Below are 18222 nucleotides of genomic sequence, written 5' to 3'. Positions count from 1 at the left end.
AATTTTTTTTTTTTTTTAAAGTGTGTGTGTGTGTGTGGGGGGGGGCTTATTATTGAAAGGTTTTTAATAAAATATAAAACTGTTAAAGTTCATTGAATTTAATCATGCTTTTTGATTATTATAATTTAATTTAATGGAATCCAGAAAAATGTAAACAGAAAACATGATATTTGTTACAAAATAAGACAAATTTCATAAATAATAATAATTGTTCATTTAATAGGGCCCTTAACATTGTATATTTGTCAAACTTCTAATAAATTGTTGTTAAACTGTAAAAGTTTCACGATGTCACTTAATTAGACGTGCTTTCTGACACCTTAAGTTTAATTTAAGCCATTAAAACGAAAAAAAGATCCTAACAGGCAATTAGTCTTATGCTTCAGAGAAAACAAGCGCATTACATAAGCTAATGACACACAGCTGAAGAACGCAGAGCTAGCATTAGCATCCGCTGTCAGACGAGCTTCAGGGTGAGACCGAGAAACACTGACGGAGGTCAAAGGTCAGAGCCCAAACCAGCACTCGCACTGTCAAACACCGCGAGGTGAAGCTGTGTGTTCAGGATGTAAACAGAAGGAAGGGTCTATCAGACATCCGTGACGGAAATGCTAATTTGTCTGCCATGAATAGACGCTAATTGTGGTGGAAGCATCAGCTGAGATGGAGACATACGTATTTTTAGGGCGCTAGCAGAAGCGTTCGCTCTCGTAGCGTGTGTGTGTGTGTGTGTGTGTGTGCTGGTGAATATGAAGAGGAAAGTCACATGATCAACACTCTTCGAATCACTGAACACTATCAGTCTGACTGCAGGTACGATCACTCCAGCACTGCTAATTACAGTTTCAAATCCTCCTTAATTAGCATGTTCTACAACCAAAGCTTAATTTCTGAGTGACAATTCCACAATCATCTATTCTAGAACAAACAGTGGCATATGGATGTATTAATTATAGAGTGTTTACTTTTCCAGTAATTTCTCCCTCAGGGATTTTTAAAGTCCCTCTGTGGTGAAAATCCAGCTTTTAATGTTGTTTATGTGTCTATGTGGTGTTTTTAATCTGCTTTAAGACAAACCATGTGTAAGTTCATAAGTCGACAGCATTGCTGAGTATTTCCTCCTTAAAACTGCAGTGAACCAAAGACAGTCTCAGAAACACAGCTTGAAATCGCTGGTGTTTCTGACGTCACAAACTACCTTGTAACCAATCAGATCAACGTGTGATCGTCAACCAGTGGATCTCTGAGCTGAGGGAGTGAGCGGAGGCGGGGCTCATTTGCATATTCATAGAACCGCACATACTAAATGAGGCGAGGGTGTCGAGTTACATTCAAGATATTTTAAGGCATTAAGAAGATTTTTCAAGAAAAAAACGTTTAAATGTGTCATTTTTGGTGATGAAATATTAGTTTTAAGGGATAAAATGATTGACTACAGGGGAATTTAAGTTAAAGTGTTTTAAGCCAACCAGATGTGTATCATAACATCTCAAACTGAAAAATGAAGCTAAAAAGAACTACAATCCCATGAAGCGTTGTGAACAGCATCAGTGAATTTTAAATGTTGAAATGCCATTTTATTGCAAAATATGCATTTATATACACAAATATTTGAGTATTTTGAGAGCGTATAGGAAGGCCGACTCGATTACATCATTCGCAGCGCTTCATCTGAGTGGGCGGAGCTAAAGAGAGGGTGGAGCTTTGCTTGTTATGACTCTCTGGTGGGAGTTTCTGCACAGCATCATGGGTAATGTAGTTTCACTGTTAAACATGATTATATATATATATGATAATGCAGACGGACAGAAGCAAATACGTTCGGTTAACGACCTCAGCTCACGGTAGGGTGGATTTTAAAGGGTTACAAGTTATCGTTAAAAAAACTATTTCTGTATGAAGTTTCGCTTCCGGCAAACGCCGACTCTAAATCTCCCGTATAATGAGGCAGAAACTGTAGTTTGTAAACACCAACACAGAGTTTAAGCTCAGGTTTCTGTGTTTGTGAAAGCTGATTAACAGAAGCTGGAGTTAATGAAGATGTAGGCGGCCGTCGGGATTAAAGCGTCTCGTTAACGAGGGAATCATCAGGCCTGAAGGTCGTTTAGAAAGACTTCTGAAACTGTGTTCTGTGAAATCTATAAAAACTGTACTATTGAACTTTCAAATAACATTTTTATTAGCTATTTCATTTTTTAATTAAAACATTTATTTTAGTTTTAGACATTTTAGTACTTCAGCCTGATATTTTAGTACTATTATAGTCTTTTTGAATTAGATTTTGTTTACATTTCTGTTAAAGTTTTAGTCATTTTTATAAGTTTAAGGTATTTAAAACTAACATTTTTAGTAAATTAAATTACATGAAAATGTGAAATGTTACCTTGGCAAGTATCTCAAATAAATAAGTGTATTTTTTTTTTAAATATTGGTTTAATTATGGTTTTAGTTTTAATTTCAGCTCAAATATTAATCTAATTCTATTTTTTTGTTGTTGATAGTTTATCAAATTACAATTAAGTTCAAGTGTTTCTTTAATATTTATATTTTATTTTATGTTATGGTTTGATGTTGAATGCTTATTCAGTAATGGGGGGGGGGGGGGCACATGATTCTCTATAAAATCGATGTATTTTAAGATCTTTACAGTATGTGGTTGTGTATTTCCTGTGACTCCATGTTTACCAGCTCATATTCCTCGCCTGAACGCACACAATAATGAAACAGTAATTAATATTGTGTGTTTGACGGGTGTGTTCAGGCTGAAAGAAATATGAGATTGAGTAAGACGCTGAATCCCAGTGTGTTTACGAGCGTGACGTTCAGATGAAGGATTGCATCGACTCAGGGTCAAGGTCGAGGTCAAGGTCAGTGTTTGTGTGGACGTCTCACATGAGAAGCTGTCGGCAGTTAATGACTAAATATGGGTTCATTTAAATATTAATGAATGTGAAACAGTGTGTGTGTGTGTGTGTGTGTCCGATAACATGCTCCGTCTCGTCGGAGTCGCTGGAGGTCAAACTTACATAAGAGCCTCAGAGTCACATGACCATCAGGGTCCAGAATCAGCAGAACCTGAGCCAGCGCCAGACTCCAGCAGAACCAGTGTGTGTTCATCGCCCAGTAAACCCCTGAGGAGAGAAACATGAGTCTACACTGAACCTTCATCATCCTCCTCTCCCTCACCCAAAGCCCTACAATTATACATACTTCTTCTTTTTTTTGTCCAGAAAGCTTATTTTATTTCATTTTGATAATATTTTTTACTATTTTTAATGCAATTTTTTTTTTTTTACCTTTAAATTACTAGACTTGATCAATAAATAATAAATAAATAGTAATTTAAGCACATTCCTCACTTAAATTCAAAATAACTCACGATTTCATGCATAACCCTTTTAATTCAGCTCTAAATATCTTACACTGAGTGTCTTTGTCGACCTCTTGTGGAGAATAATAATATAAGATGATATTTCATGACTCTAGATGTCCTTATAGCTCTATATGGAGCAAACGAGCTGTTCCTCTGGGTCCTAAAGCCAGTCTTCAGTCTGCATTCAGATACACATGTAGACATTACTTTTTTGGTAAAGTTTTAGCATTTTTAGTTTGAATTTTGAGCATTTTTGTGAACTGAAGCATCCATTAATTCCTAAGGGGGTCAGATCGACCCGAGAGAGGAGGATTCGTTACTTTTTAAAATTTTAACCACAAAACTTTAAAAATAAAAAAAACCTATACTTTTTTGTGTGTGTATTCGTGGTTCGAGTGCGAGTCTATGACCCCTCTGATGAACACTCGATTTTTAAAAGATTTGTAAAAATGAGTTTGTGGTCATAAAGAACATTCTGTCCCCATTTACTCGTGTCGAACCCGTGAGACTCTCGTTGATCTTCACAACACAAATGAAGATCTCTGCTGTAGGCGTTTACTCACTTATCAAACTATCAGTGAACAAAAGCATTCGCGTTTAAGCAGCAGTGAGTTTGTGATGGAGTCTTCAGAAGACTTGGATTAAACCGCTCCATCCGTCTGGATTTACTTGACCATCTGTTTATGAATGTTTGAGGAGTTGTGTGTGAACAGACTGTCAGCGGAGGAGCAGATCTCTCAGATTTATTAAAAATATTTATTAAAAATACAGGACATTTGTGTCCTGGAACTAAAGTCTTACGGGACTGGATCCACACGAGGAACAGTAATTCATTAATTGTATGATTAATTGTATGTGTGTGTGAGAGTGAGTGTGTGCTTATATGTTGTGTGTGTGTGTGTGAGAGAGAGAGAGAGAGAGAGAGAGAGTGTGTGTGTGTGTGAGAGAGAGAGAGTGCGAGTGTGTGTGTGTGTGTCTGTGTGTGTGAGAGTGAGCTTATATGTTGTGTGAGAGAGAGTGTGTGTGTGTGTGTGTGTGAGAGAGAGAGAGTGCGAGTGTGTGTGTGTGTCTGTGTGTGTGAGAGTGAGCTTATATGTTGTGTGAGAGAGAGAGAGTGTGTGTGTGTGTGTGAGAGAGAGAGAGTGTGTGTGAGAGTGAGTGTGTGCTTATATGTTGTGTGTGAGAGAGAGAGAGAGAGAGAGTGTGAGTGTGTGTGTGTGAGAGAGAGAGAGAGAGAGAGTGTGTGTCTGTGTGAGTGTGTGTGAGAGAGAGAGAGAGAGAGTGCGAGTGTGTGTGTGTGTGTGTGTGTGTGTGTGAGAGAGAGAGAGAGAGAGAGAGAGAGAGTGTGTGTGTGTGTGTATGTGTGTGTGTGTGAGAGAGAGAGTCTGTGTGAGTGTGTGTTCATCTAAACAGCACAAACATACACACAAGGTCAGCATCAAGTACACGAGTTTGAAAGATGCAACGTTCATCGATAGTGACGAGGTCACTTCCTGTCAGCAGCTCCGCCCCCAGCGATGACACTGTCACACAGATGGAATGATTTATTCATAATCATGGCAGAATATTAAAACAATGAACACTGAAACACTGACGTTACTCAAGGCCTCTGAGCATGCAGACACACACACACACACACACACACACGTATCGTCATTTCAGTTCCAGTTCTTTAAATATATTTTAATATAAAACAGGCCGACGCAGCAAGAGTTCTGTTTGACGAGTCTCTGAGTCCGCTAGAGGGAGTGTGTGTGTGTGTGTGTGTGTGTGTGTGTGTGTGTGTGTGTGTGAGTGAGTGTTGGCAGGCACATGAGCTCAGCTGGGGTGTGTGTGTGTGTGTGTGTGTGTGTGTGTTTCCCAGCTCATCGCCTCAGTTCAGTCTGGCGCTGGTGAACACACACCCATCAGTCTCGATGCAGAAGACAAATCAACAAATACACATTAAAAAAAGGCAGATTTAAAAAAAGAAAAGAATAAAAAAGACGCGTTGAGTCTGTGGAAGAGTGACGTCAGAGGAACACAGGCACTGCTGTCAACTCCAGCACACACACACACACACACACACACACACTCACCCGCACACACACACACACACACACACACACACACACACCCGCACAGACAAACACACACACACACACACACACACACACACACACACACACACACAGACAAACACACACACACACACACTCACCCGCACAGACACACACACACACATACACACACACTCACGCGCACACACACAACACACTTGCACACGTCACACACACACGCATGACACACTAGCACACACACACACACACACACTCACACACACACACACACACACACACACACACACTCACCCGCACAGACACACACACACACACACACACACTCACCCGCACAGACACACACACACACACACACACACACACACACACTCACCCGCACAGACACACAGACACACACACTCACCCGCACAGACACACACACACACACACACACACACTCACCCGCACAGACACACACACACACACCCGCACAGACACACACTCACCCGCACAGACACACACACACACACACACACACACACACTCACACTCACCCGCACAGACACACACACACTCACCCGCACAGACACACACACACACGCGTGCACACACTCACGCGCACACACACAACACACTTGCACACGTAACACACACATGCATGACACACTAGCACACATCACACACACACACGACACACTTGCACACGTCACACACTAGCACACATCACACACACACACGTCACACACACACACACACACACGCATAACAATTTCACACGTCTCACACACGTATGACGCGCACATGTACAACACACGCATGACACACTAACACACGTCACACACACACGCATGACGCGCACATATCCGACACACACTCACTCACTCACACACACACGCTCACTCACTCACACACTCCTCCGTGTGTTCCTCCTCTCACGTCACTGATCACGAGAGTGCGCCAGCTCAACAGTCTCAGTCCTCAGCAGTAGAGTGTGTGGCACAGCAGCAGGTGTGTGTGTGTGTGTGTGTGTCACAGGTGCAGCTCCTCGGCTCTGATGCGCTGGAGCTTCTCCCTCATCATGAGGAACGAGGGCCGTCTCGCAGGGTCCAGACTCCAGCTCTGCTTCATCAGCTCGTACACCGCAGCAGGACATCTGTCGGGAGCCTCCATCTTATAGCCCTTCTCCACCCGCGGCACCACCTCCTTCAGCGGCTGCGGACACAGGGGTCAGGGGTCAAGGTCACCTTTATTTATATAGCACTTTAAAGGGGTCATCGGACGCACAATTCACTTTTACATGGTGTTTGCATATAAATGTGTGTTTGGACACAACCACTGTAGTGAAGAAAATCCATTCGCTTCTTTTATTTATCCTCAAAAAGTCAAGCCGTTTGGATTTTCTGAGCAATATGATGTCATAATGCTCATGCTCCGCCCACGACTGCTGACGGACTGTCCCGTATTAGCATATTTCCGCCCTCAGCCATTTCTATACTGTCCGCCAAGGCATCAGGGAGGGAGGGAGGGGGGGAGAGCATGCTGCACAACAGACACTCTACTGTACTCTACCCCTACTGTACACTACTGTACTCTACCTCTACTGTACACTACTGTACTCTACCTCTACTGTACACTACCTCTACTGTACGCTACTGTACTCTACTGTACTCCACCTCTACTGTACGCTACTGTACTCTACTGCACACTACCCCTACTGTACACTACCCCTACTGTGCACTACTGTACTCTACCCCTACTGTACTCTACCCCACTGTACACTACTGTACTCCACTGTACACCACCTCTACTGTACACCACCCCTACTGTACACTACCCCTACTGTACTCTACTGTACTATACTGTAATTTACTGTACTCTAGCCCTACTGTACTCTACCCCTACTGTGCAATACTGTACTATACTGTAATTTACTGTACTCGACCTCTACTGTACTCGACCTCTACTGTACTCGACCTCTACTGTACTCGACCTCTACTGTACTCGACCTCTACTGTACTCTACCTCTACTGTACTCTACCTCTACTGTACTCTACCTCTACTGTACTCTACCTCTACTGTACTCTACCTCTACTGTACTCTACCTCTACTGTACTCTACCTCTACTGTACTCTACCTCTACTGTACTCTACCTCTACTGTACTCTACCCCTACTGTGCAATACTGTACTATACTGTAATTTACTGTACTCGGCCTCTACTGTACTCTACCTCTACTGTACTCTACCTCTACTGTACTCTACCTCTACTGTGCAATACTGTACTATACTGTAATTTACTGTACTCAACCTCTACTGTACTCTACCTCTACAACTGTACTCTACCTCTACTGTGCAATACTGTACTATACTGTAATTTACTGTACTCGACCTCTACTGTGCAATACTGTACTATACTGTAATTTACCGTACTCAACCTCTACTGTACTCTACCTCTACAACTGTACTCTACCTCTACTGTGCAATACTGTACTATACTGTAATTTACTGTACTCGACCTCTACTGTGCAATACTGTACTATACTGTAATTTACTGTACTCTACCTCTACTGTACTCTACCTCTACTGTACTCTACCTCTACTGTACTCTACTATGCTCTACCTCTACTGTACTCTACCTCTACTGTACTCTACCTCTACTGTACAATACTGTACTCTACTGTACTCTACCTCTACTGTACTCTACCTCTACTGTACTCTACTGTACTCTACCTCTACTGTACAATACTGTACTCTACCTCTACTGTACTCTACCTCTACTGTACTCTACTGTACTCTACTGTACTCTACTGTACTCTACTGTACTCTACTGTACTCTACTGTGCTCTACTGTGCTCTACTGTGCTCTACCTCTACTGTGCTCTACCTCTACTGTGCTCTACCTCTACTGTGCTCTACCTCTACTGTACTCTACCTCTACTGTACTCTACCTCTACTGTACTCTACTGTACTCTACTGTACTCTACTGTGCTCTACCTCTACTGTGCTCTACCTCTACTGTGCTCTACCTCTACTGTACTCTACTGTGCTCTACCTCTACTGTGCTCTACCTCTACTGTGCTCTACCTCTACTGTACTCTACTGCACTCTACCTCTACTGTACTCTACCTCTACTGTACTCTACCTCTACTGTACTCTACCTCTACTGTACTCTACCTCTACTGTACTCTACTGTACTCTACCTCTACTGTACTCTACCTCTACTGTACTCTACCTCTACTGTACAATACTGTACTCTACTGTACTCTACCTCTACTGTACTCTACTGTACTCTACCTCTACTGTACAATACTGTACTCTACCTCTACTGTGCTCTACCTCTACTGTACTCTACTGTGCTCTACCTCTACTGTACTCTACTGTACTCTACCTCTACTGTACTCTACTTCTACTGTACACTACCTCTACTGTACTCTACTGTACACTATCTCTACTGTACTCTACCCCTACTGTACTCTACTATACTCTACCTCTACTGTACACTACCTCTACTGTACACTACTGTCAAAAGTAGTCGATCTCCGAATGCAACGTAATGAACTGAGCTTTCCATCTTTACTCTCCTCATGTCCACACTACTGTACTCTACTGTACACCACCTCTACTGTACACCACCCCTACTGTACACTACCCCTACTGTACTCTACTGTACTATACTGTAATTTATTGTACTCTAGCCCTACTGTACTCTACCCCTACTGTGCAATACTGTACTATACTGTAATTTACTGTACTCGGCCTCTACTGTACTCGGCCTCTACTGTACTCGGCCTCTACTGTACTCGGCCTCTACTGTACTCGGCCTCTACTGTACTCGGCCTCTACTGTACTCGGCCTCTACTGTACTCGGCCTCTACTGTACTCGGCCTCTACTGTACTCGGCCTCTACTGTACTCGGCCTCTACTGTACTCTACCCCTACTGTGCAATACTGTACTATACTGTAATTCACTGTACTCGACCTCTACTGTACTCTACCTCTACTGTACTCTACCTCTACTGTACTCTACCTCTACTGTGCAATACTGTACTATACTTCAATTTACTGTACTCAACCTCTACTGTACTCTACCTCTACAACTGTACTCTACCTCTACTGTGCAATACTGTACTATACTGTAATTTACTGTACTCGACCTCTACTGTGCAATACTGTACTATACTGTAATTTACCGTACTCAACCTCTACTGTACTCTACCTCTACAACTGTACTCTACCTCTACTGTGCAATACTGTACTATACTGTAATTTACTGTACTCGACCTCTACTGTGCAATACTGTAATTTACTGTACTCTACCTCTACTGTACTCTACTGTACTCTACCTCTACTGTACTCTACCTCTACTGTACTCTACTATGCTCTACCTCTACTGTACTCTACCTCTACAACTGCACTCCATATCTACTGTGCAATACTGTACTATACTGTAATTTACTGTACTCTACCTCTACTGTGCTCTACCTCTACTGTGCTCTACCTCTACTGTGCTCTACCTCTACTGTGCTCTACCTCTACTGTGCTCTACCTCTACTGTACTCTACTGCACTCTACCTCTACTGTACTCTACCTCTACTGTACTCTACCTCTACTGTACCTCTACTGTACTCTACCTCTACTGTACAATACTGTACTCTACTGTACTCTACCTCTACTGTACTCTACCTCTACTGTACTCTACCTCTACTGTACAATACTGTACTCTACCTCTACTGTACTCTACCTCTACTGTGCTCTACCTCTACTGTACTCTACTGTACTCTACCTCTACTGTACTCTACTGTACTCTACCTCTACTGTGCTCTACCTCTACTGTGCTCTACCTCTACTGTACTCTACCTCTACTGTACTCTACCTCTACTGTACTCTACCTCTACTGTGCTCTACCTCTACTGTACTCTACTGTACTCTACCTCTACTGTGCTCTACCTCTACTGTGCTCTACCTCTACTGTACTCTACTGCACTCTACCTCTACTGTACTCTACCTCTACTGTACTCTACCTCTACTGTACTCTACCTCTACTGTACTCTACCTCTACTCTACCTCTACTGTACTCTACCTCTACTGTACTCTACCTCTACTGTACTCTACCTCTACTGTACTCTACCTCTACTGTACTCTACTGTACTCTACCTCTACTGTACAATACTGTACTCTACCTCTACTGTACTCTACCTCTACTGTGCTCTACCTCTACTGTACTCTACTGTACTCTACCTCTACTGTACTCTACTGTACTCTACTGTACTCTACCTCTACTGTACTCTACCTCTACTGTGCTCTACCTCTACTGTGCTCTACCTCTACTGTGCTCTACCTCTACTGTGCTCTACCTCTACTGTGCTCTACCTCTACTGTGCTCTACCTCTACTGTGCTCTACTGTACTCTACCTCTACTGTGCTCTACCTCTACTGTGCTCTACCTCTACTGTACTCTACTGCACTCTACCTCTACTGTACTCTACCTCTACTGTACTCTACCTCTACTGTACTCTACTGTACTCTACCTCTACTGTACTCTACCCCTACTGTACTCTACTATACTCTACCTCTACTGTACACTACCTCTACTGTACACTACTGTCAAAAGTAGTCGATCTCCGAATGCAACGTAATGAACTGAGCTTTCCATCTTTACTCTCCTCATGTTACGTTGCATTCGAGACTTTTGACTGGCAAAATTCCACCCACCGGAAACACTAACTGATAAAGTGAGTCGTACAAAACCTTTCTTTATAGTAAACTCTGTGAACACAAACACTGTTCTCAGTGCTGGAGTTCATGTGTAGAGCCCCTGGTGATACTTCAGCACAGTTTCATGTTGTGTCGACCCTCCATAGTGTTTTAAAAATAGCGATTTTTGATGCTGTAATAGTAGTGCTCCATTCACTCCCATTCAAAAGGCATTTTGACCGAAAACGAAAATACGTTCAATCTTAAAAGTGGCGTTTCCATTCTAATTATGCTTTTACACTAATGTTTGACTCGGGTAGATTATCAAAAATAGCCTAGGTTGCAATTTGGCGAGTTACCCTTTAAAAGTAACTTTCCCCAACACTGTTTACAATAGTCCAGTCTGGCTGAGATGAATGCATGAATGAGTCTCCAAATCAGAAAACTCAGATCATTTTAGAGCTTGTGAAGTCCCGTAAGCTCCAGAAAACTGGCTCTAACAAAAGAGTTGATTTATTTGTCAAACTTTAACTCCGGATCAAGGGTAACTCCCAGATTTTTTACTTTATCACGAATGTTATGTTGAAGGAGGCCCAGGGTATGACTTACATTATTTAAAAGGTCTGAAGGGCCAAACAACATGACTTTCTGATTTAGTTGAAGGAAACTGTTGTCCGTCCCAGTCTTAATGTCCTCTAAACAAGCTAGCGAAGAGGACACTGAATCAGTGCCTGATTTTAGAGGAAAATAAAGCTGAGTATCATCGGCATACATGTGATATGAAACTTTATGGGATTCAAAAATAAGACGCAGAGAGAGTAAATAGAGAGAAAATAAGGTTGGACCCAGAATAGAGCCCTGGGGAACTCCACAAGTGACGGGAACTGAGCTTGAGGAAAATACTCCAGTTTCCACCGAAAAACTCCTGTTTGTGAGATATGATGAAAACCAATCTAAGACAGAGGCACGCACGCACACACACACACACACACACACACACACACACACACACACACACACACACACACACACACACACACACACACAGCCCCATCTGCTGGACACATGCTGAACCACACAACAGACACACACACACACACACACACAAACACACACACAAACACACACACACACACACACACACACACACACACACACACACACAGCCCCATCTGCTGGACACATGCTGAACCACACAACAGACACACACACACACACACACACACACAAACACACACACAAACACACACACACACACACACACAGCCCCATCTGCTGGACACATGCTGAACCACACAACAGACACACACACACACACACACACACACACACACACACACACACGTACACTGCCATCTGCTGGACACACACTGAACTGCACGCAGTAAAACAATTCTCATGAAAACAATCATATAACAACAGCAAATCTTTCCCACACAAACACATTTATCAAATAAATCCCTGTGATTGGATAACTGGAGTAACCAGCTGACCAATGGCGTCGCAGCGTCTCTAATGTTGGTTTGGTGTTTCTGAAAGGCCGGAGTCGAAGTGTGTGATCAGAATGATCTGGTGTGACTCCCTCCAGAAGCGTCTCACACACACGAGTGTGTTCCCGAACGCCAGCATCCGAACGCCAGAGAACACGACAGCGTTTACTGTGTTTCGTCTGACGCTCGAGACACACTCGTTATGATGGAGGGAGAACACACACATTACAGCAACTTACACTTTATTACTGATATTTTACACCAGGAAGTGATGATTCTGTTCTCTTGAACACATGGGAGGGAAACACTGCTTTATTCACTAGTGTTTTATGTGATATTCCAGTTGTGTGTGCATAAGTTGTATTCGCAGAGAAACACAGACAATGAAACTTACGATTTTGGGGTACGGCACGCGCCCGAACGAGTAAATCTCCCACAGGAGAACGCCGAAACTCCACACGTCAGACTTGGTAGAAAACCTCTGCAGAGAAAAGAGAAACTTCTAGTGTTACACAAACAGAAACTCTTACGGCTGAGACATTCTTTTTCGTTCTTTGCTTTCGGGTAAAAAGAAATTAAAATATTCAAAATACATGAGAATTAATACATGCTTTAAATGGAAAATATGATCATGGATCTTCCCTCTTCAGGAATGTCAGTTTCTAGACAAACCAGGACTTTTTATCTTTAAACATTTTTCCTGAAATATTCAGTGATTCCTGATGAATTGCTGTGATCTAAATCCTGATGTTTACTGTTGTTTGTTTTAGTACTTTCTCACAGACACTCTCACACACACACACACTCTCACACACACACACTCTCACACACCCTCTCACACACTCTCTCACACTCTCTCACACACTCTCTCACACTCTCTCACACTCTCTCACACTCTCTCACACACTCTCACACACTCTCTCACACTCTCTCACACCCTCTCTCACACACTCTCACACTCTCTCACACACTCTCTCACACTCTCACACACTCTCTCACACTCTCTCACACACTCTCTCACACTCTCTCACACACTCTCTCACACTCTCTCACACACTCTCACACTCTCTCACACACTCTCACACCCTCTCACACACTCTCTCACACTCTCACACACTCTCTCACACACTCTCACACACTCTCACACACTCTCTCACTCTCTCACTCTCTCACACCCTCTCACACTCTCACACTCTCTCACACACACTCTCTCACACACTCTCTCACACACTCTCACACACTCTCTCACACTCTCTCACACTCTCACACCCTCTCACACTCTCTCACACACTCTCTCACACACTCTCACACTCTCTCACACTCTCTCACACTCTCTCACACACTCTCACACACTCTCACACTCTCACACACTCTCTCACACTCTCTCACACACTCTCACACCCTCTCACACACTCTCTCACACCCTCTCACACTCTCTCACACACTCTCACACCCTCTCACACTCTCTCACACTCTCTCACACCCTCTCACACCCTCTCACACTCTCACACACTCTCACACACACTCTCACACTCTCACACACTCTCTCACACTCTCTCACACTCTCTCACACACTCTCACACTCTCTCACACTCTCTCACACACTCTCTCACACTCTCTCACACACTCTCACACACTCTCACACACTCTCTCTCACTCTCTCACACACTCTCTCACACTCTCTCACACTCTCTCACACTCTCTCACACACTCTCACACACTCTCACACTCTCACACACTCTCTCACACTCTCTCACACACTCTCACACCCTCTCTCACACTCTCTCACACCCTCTCACACACTCTCACACACTCTCACACCCTCTCACACACTCTCTCACACTCTCTCACACCCTCTCACACCCTCTCACACTCTCACACACTCTCACACACTCTCACACACCCTCTCACACACACTCTCACACACTCTCTCACACTCTCTCTCACACTCTCTCTCACACTCTCTCTCACACTCTCTCTCACACTCTCTCTCACACTCTCTCACACTCTCTCTCACACTCTCTCTCACACTCTCTCACACTCTCTCTCACACTCTCTCTCACACTCTCTCACACTCTCTCTCACACTCTCACACACCCTCTCACACACACTCTCACACTCTCTCTCACACTCTCTCTCACACTCTCTCTCACACTCTCTCTCACACTCTCTCTCACACTCTCTCACACTCTCTCTCACACTCTCTCTCACACTCTCTCACACTCTCTCTCACACTCTCTCTCACACTCTCTCTCACACTCTCTCACACTCTCTCTCACACACTCTCTCACACTCTCTCACACTCTCTCTCACACTCTCTCTCACACTCTCTCACACTCTCTCTCACACTCTCACACACCCTCACACACACTCACACTCTCTCTCACACTCTCTCTCACACTCTCTCTCACACTCTCTCTCACACTCTCTCTCACACTCTCTCACACTCTCTCTCACACTCTCTCTCACACTCTCTCACACTCTCTCACACTCTCTCTCACACTCTCTCACACTCTCTCTCACACTCTCTCACACACTCTCTCACACACCCTCTCACACACCCTCTCACACTCTCTCTCACACTCTCTCTCACACTCTCTCTCACACTCTCTCTCACACTCTCTCTCACACTCTCTCTCACACTCTCTCTCACACTCTCTCTCACACTCTCTCACACACACTCTCACACACTCTCACACCCTCTCACACACTCTCTCACACTCTCTCACACCCTCTCACACACTCTCACACACTCTCACACCCTCTCACACACTCTCTCACACTCTCTCACACCCTCTCACACCCTCTCACACTCTCACACACTCTCACACACTCTCACACACCCTCTCACACACACTCTCACACTCTCACACACTCTCTCACACTCTCTCTCACACTCTCTCTCACACTCTCTCTCACACTCTCTCTCACACTCTCTCTCACACTCTCTCTCACACTCTCTCTCACACTCTCTCTCACACTCTCACACACCCTCTCACACACACTCTCACACTCTCACACACTCTCTCACACTCTCTCTCACACTCTCTCTCACTCTCTCTCACACTCTCTCTCACACTCTCTCTCACACTCTCTCTCACACTCTCTCTCACACTCTCTCTCACACTCTCTCTCACACTCTCTCTCACACTCTCTCTCACATACACACACACACACACACACACACACACACACACTCTCTCACACACACACACACACACACACACACCTTCTCGCGCAGGGCCTCGGGCGAGGTCCACTTGACGGGTAGTTTAGCCGTGTCCTGAGTGGACGAGGCCTCTTTGGTCAGACCGAAGTCGCTGACTTTAGCGATGTTGTCGTCAGACACCAGGACGTTGCGAGCCGCCAGATCTCTGTGCACTAAGTTATTGGCCTCCAGATACTCCATGGCTTCACACACGTTACTGAAACACACACACGTTACTGAAACACACACACAAAGAAACCCGTTCCTAGCGAGCGTATAGCGCTGCTGACTTCAGTGACCCGGATGAGCCGGTGTTTCTGTGTTCTGTTGTCATCTGGGAATAATAAACCGCTGGATGGAGCGATCGACCAATCAGAATCAAGTATTCCACAACTATAACGATAATTATTACCGTCCACACCAACTAACGATAATGGTCTTTTTATTCTAAGCACGGTTTCAAAGTAGTGAAAATGGACCGGCTGCTTTACGCTACACAGAAACATCAGAAGAAACACCGGCGCTCTAATAAGAGAGGGTTACTCACAGGGAGAACTGGAGCAAACACTCGCCGCCCAGGACCGTTCGCCCCCGAGAGCGCAGGTAATCCACCAGACTGCCCTGTCACACACACACACACACACACTGTCAGTCTCCTCCAGTCCTTCTGTCTCTGACTGAGAGTTTACTCGGTTTACTCCAGTAAAGAGTGTAACTGTACAGACGTCCTTCAGCTCGAGCGGCACGGGTCTTTAAATCTCTGATTTTATCAAGTAAACATAAGAATAACTTTGATATTGTTGGTAATATTTCAGCTGAACTGAGGTTTATTTGATTATCCAGACATTTATTAGAAAATATCAAATATGATCATCAGGCTTTTGTGGAAGGTTTAATTGTTCATCTGTCAATCATTGTATTGCATATGTTTTAAAACTAGAGCTTTGATCATAAAACTAAGCATTTAAATATCATCTTACTAAGACATATTATGTATTGCATATATTATATATGCAAGTATCTGTTGATTTACATCACAAGCATCAGAATTTCGTCACTTTTTGTCCATATAAATATCAGCATGTGAACCAAGTTGCATATTTTTACTCGGTTTGAGCTGATTTTTTCTTCATACTCTCAATATATGAGCCATATAAAAGCCTGATGCATCAAATATGATACTCAAACACATGCAAACTTATTTATTTAATTTAGATTTTGTCTATATGGTCAATTTTTTTTTTTAAAGAAGCTTTTTCTCACTATTAGGATTAGAAACATCAGCTCAGCCGGGACAATATCTCACACACACACAAGATATTAGTGTGTGTTTTCATCATGACTGAAGCGAGAGAGAAACTGACCTTCGCCATGAACTCCGTCACGATGAACAAACTGCCTCTCTCCTCCACGATCACTCCCAACAACTGCACCAGGTTAGTGTGTCTCAGCTGACTGCAACACACACACACACACACACACACGCACGCACGCACACACACACACGCACGCACGCACACACACACAGCACACACAGACACACGCACACACAGACACACACACACACGCACACACACACACACAGCACACACAGACACACGCACACACAGACACACACACACACGCACACACACACAGATTTAAAGTCACCATGAAATCAAAATTGACAGCTCTTGTTGTTATTGCAGTGTTTATCATAAATGATTTATGAGTGCACATCATTATTGTGTTAATAATCTTGAGTCAGAATAAGTTCCTCTTGCAGCGTCTCTTCTCTTCTCTGATGACGAGGGCGGGGCTATAACCTGTCACTCACATGAGATCAGCCAATAGCAAACCACAACCATCCAATCAATTCCCCACAGACACAATCAAGCCCCGCCCACATGTGTTCTTGTTCCTGAAGCGTTCACTCGATATACGGCACAGCAGCGGAGAGCACTGGTCACGGAAGAGCACTGGTCACATGATTATACAGTGAGACGTTGAAGTGAAGATGCTCACGTCATGACGGAGGCTTCGGCGAGGAACGCCTGCGCTGTGGCGTCGTGTTTGATGCACTTCACCGCGACCTTCGACCCTCTGTAATCTCCCAGCAACACATCTGAACACACACAACAGCTCGTATCACACACATGCATCACACACACACACAGCTCGTATCACACACATGCATCATCACACACACACACACACACACCAGCGTACCTCCGAACTCTCCTTTCCCGATGGGCTTGATGAGTGTGAGATCTCTCCGGTTCAGAGCCCATCCGCCTGTGGAGAACACACACACACACACACACACACACACACACGTTCAGACGAGAGCCGGGAAACTCATGCGTTACCACTGAAGTCAGTGAAATACTGAAATGAATATTTTTATTGATCAAGGACGCATTAGATTGATCATTTATAAA

At 43.9% G+C, this 18222-nt stretch overlaps 1 protein-coding gene across 2 annotated transcripts in view; it reads right to left on the bottom strand.

Moving 5' to 3' along the window:
• Nucleotides 1-4755: 4755 nt before the first annotated feature.
• The window catches only part of cskl (c-src tyrosine kinase-like), a 28734-nt gene continuing 15267 nt past the window's right edge, over nucleotides 4756-18222 (bottom strand). For both annotated transcript variants that reach the window (XM_079873843.1, XM_079873844.1), the window contains exons 7-13: nucleotides 18011-18076; nucleotides 17807-17906; nucleotides 17167-17257; nucleotides 16350-16423; nucleotides 15824-16019; nucleotides 12989-13075; nucleotides 4756-6624 (exon numbers count right to left, since the gene is read on the bottom strand). In XM_079873843.1, the coding sequence (XP_079729969.1) occupies nucleotides 6442-6624; nucleotides 12989-13075; nucleotides 15824-16019; nucleotides 16350-16423; nucleotides 17167-17257; nucleotides 17807-17906; nucleotides 18011-18076 (797 nt within the window). In that variant the 3' untranslated portion in view covers nucleotides 4756-6441. The remainder of the gene's footprint in view (nucleotides 6625-12988; nucleotides 13076-15823; nucleotides 16020-16349; nucleotides 16424-17166; nucleotides 17258-17806; nucleotides 17907-18010; nucleotides 18077-18222) is intronic.

Source organism: Squalius cephalus (assembly GCF_949319135.1).
Source record: "Squalius cephalus genome assembly, chromosome: 6".
Lineage (NCBI taxonomy): Eukaryota > Metazoa > Chordata > Actinopteri > Cypriniformes > Leuciscidae > Squalius > Squalius cephalus.
The sequence above is the reverse complement of the archived record's forward strand: the minus strand, read 5'-3'. Positions and strand labels throughout refer to the sequence as shown.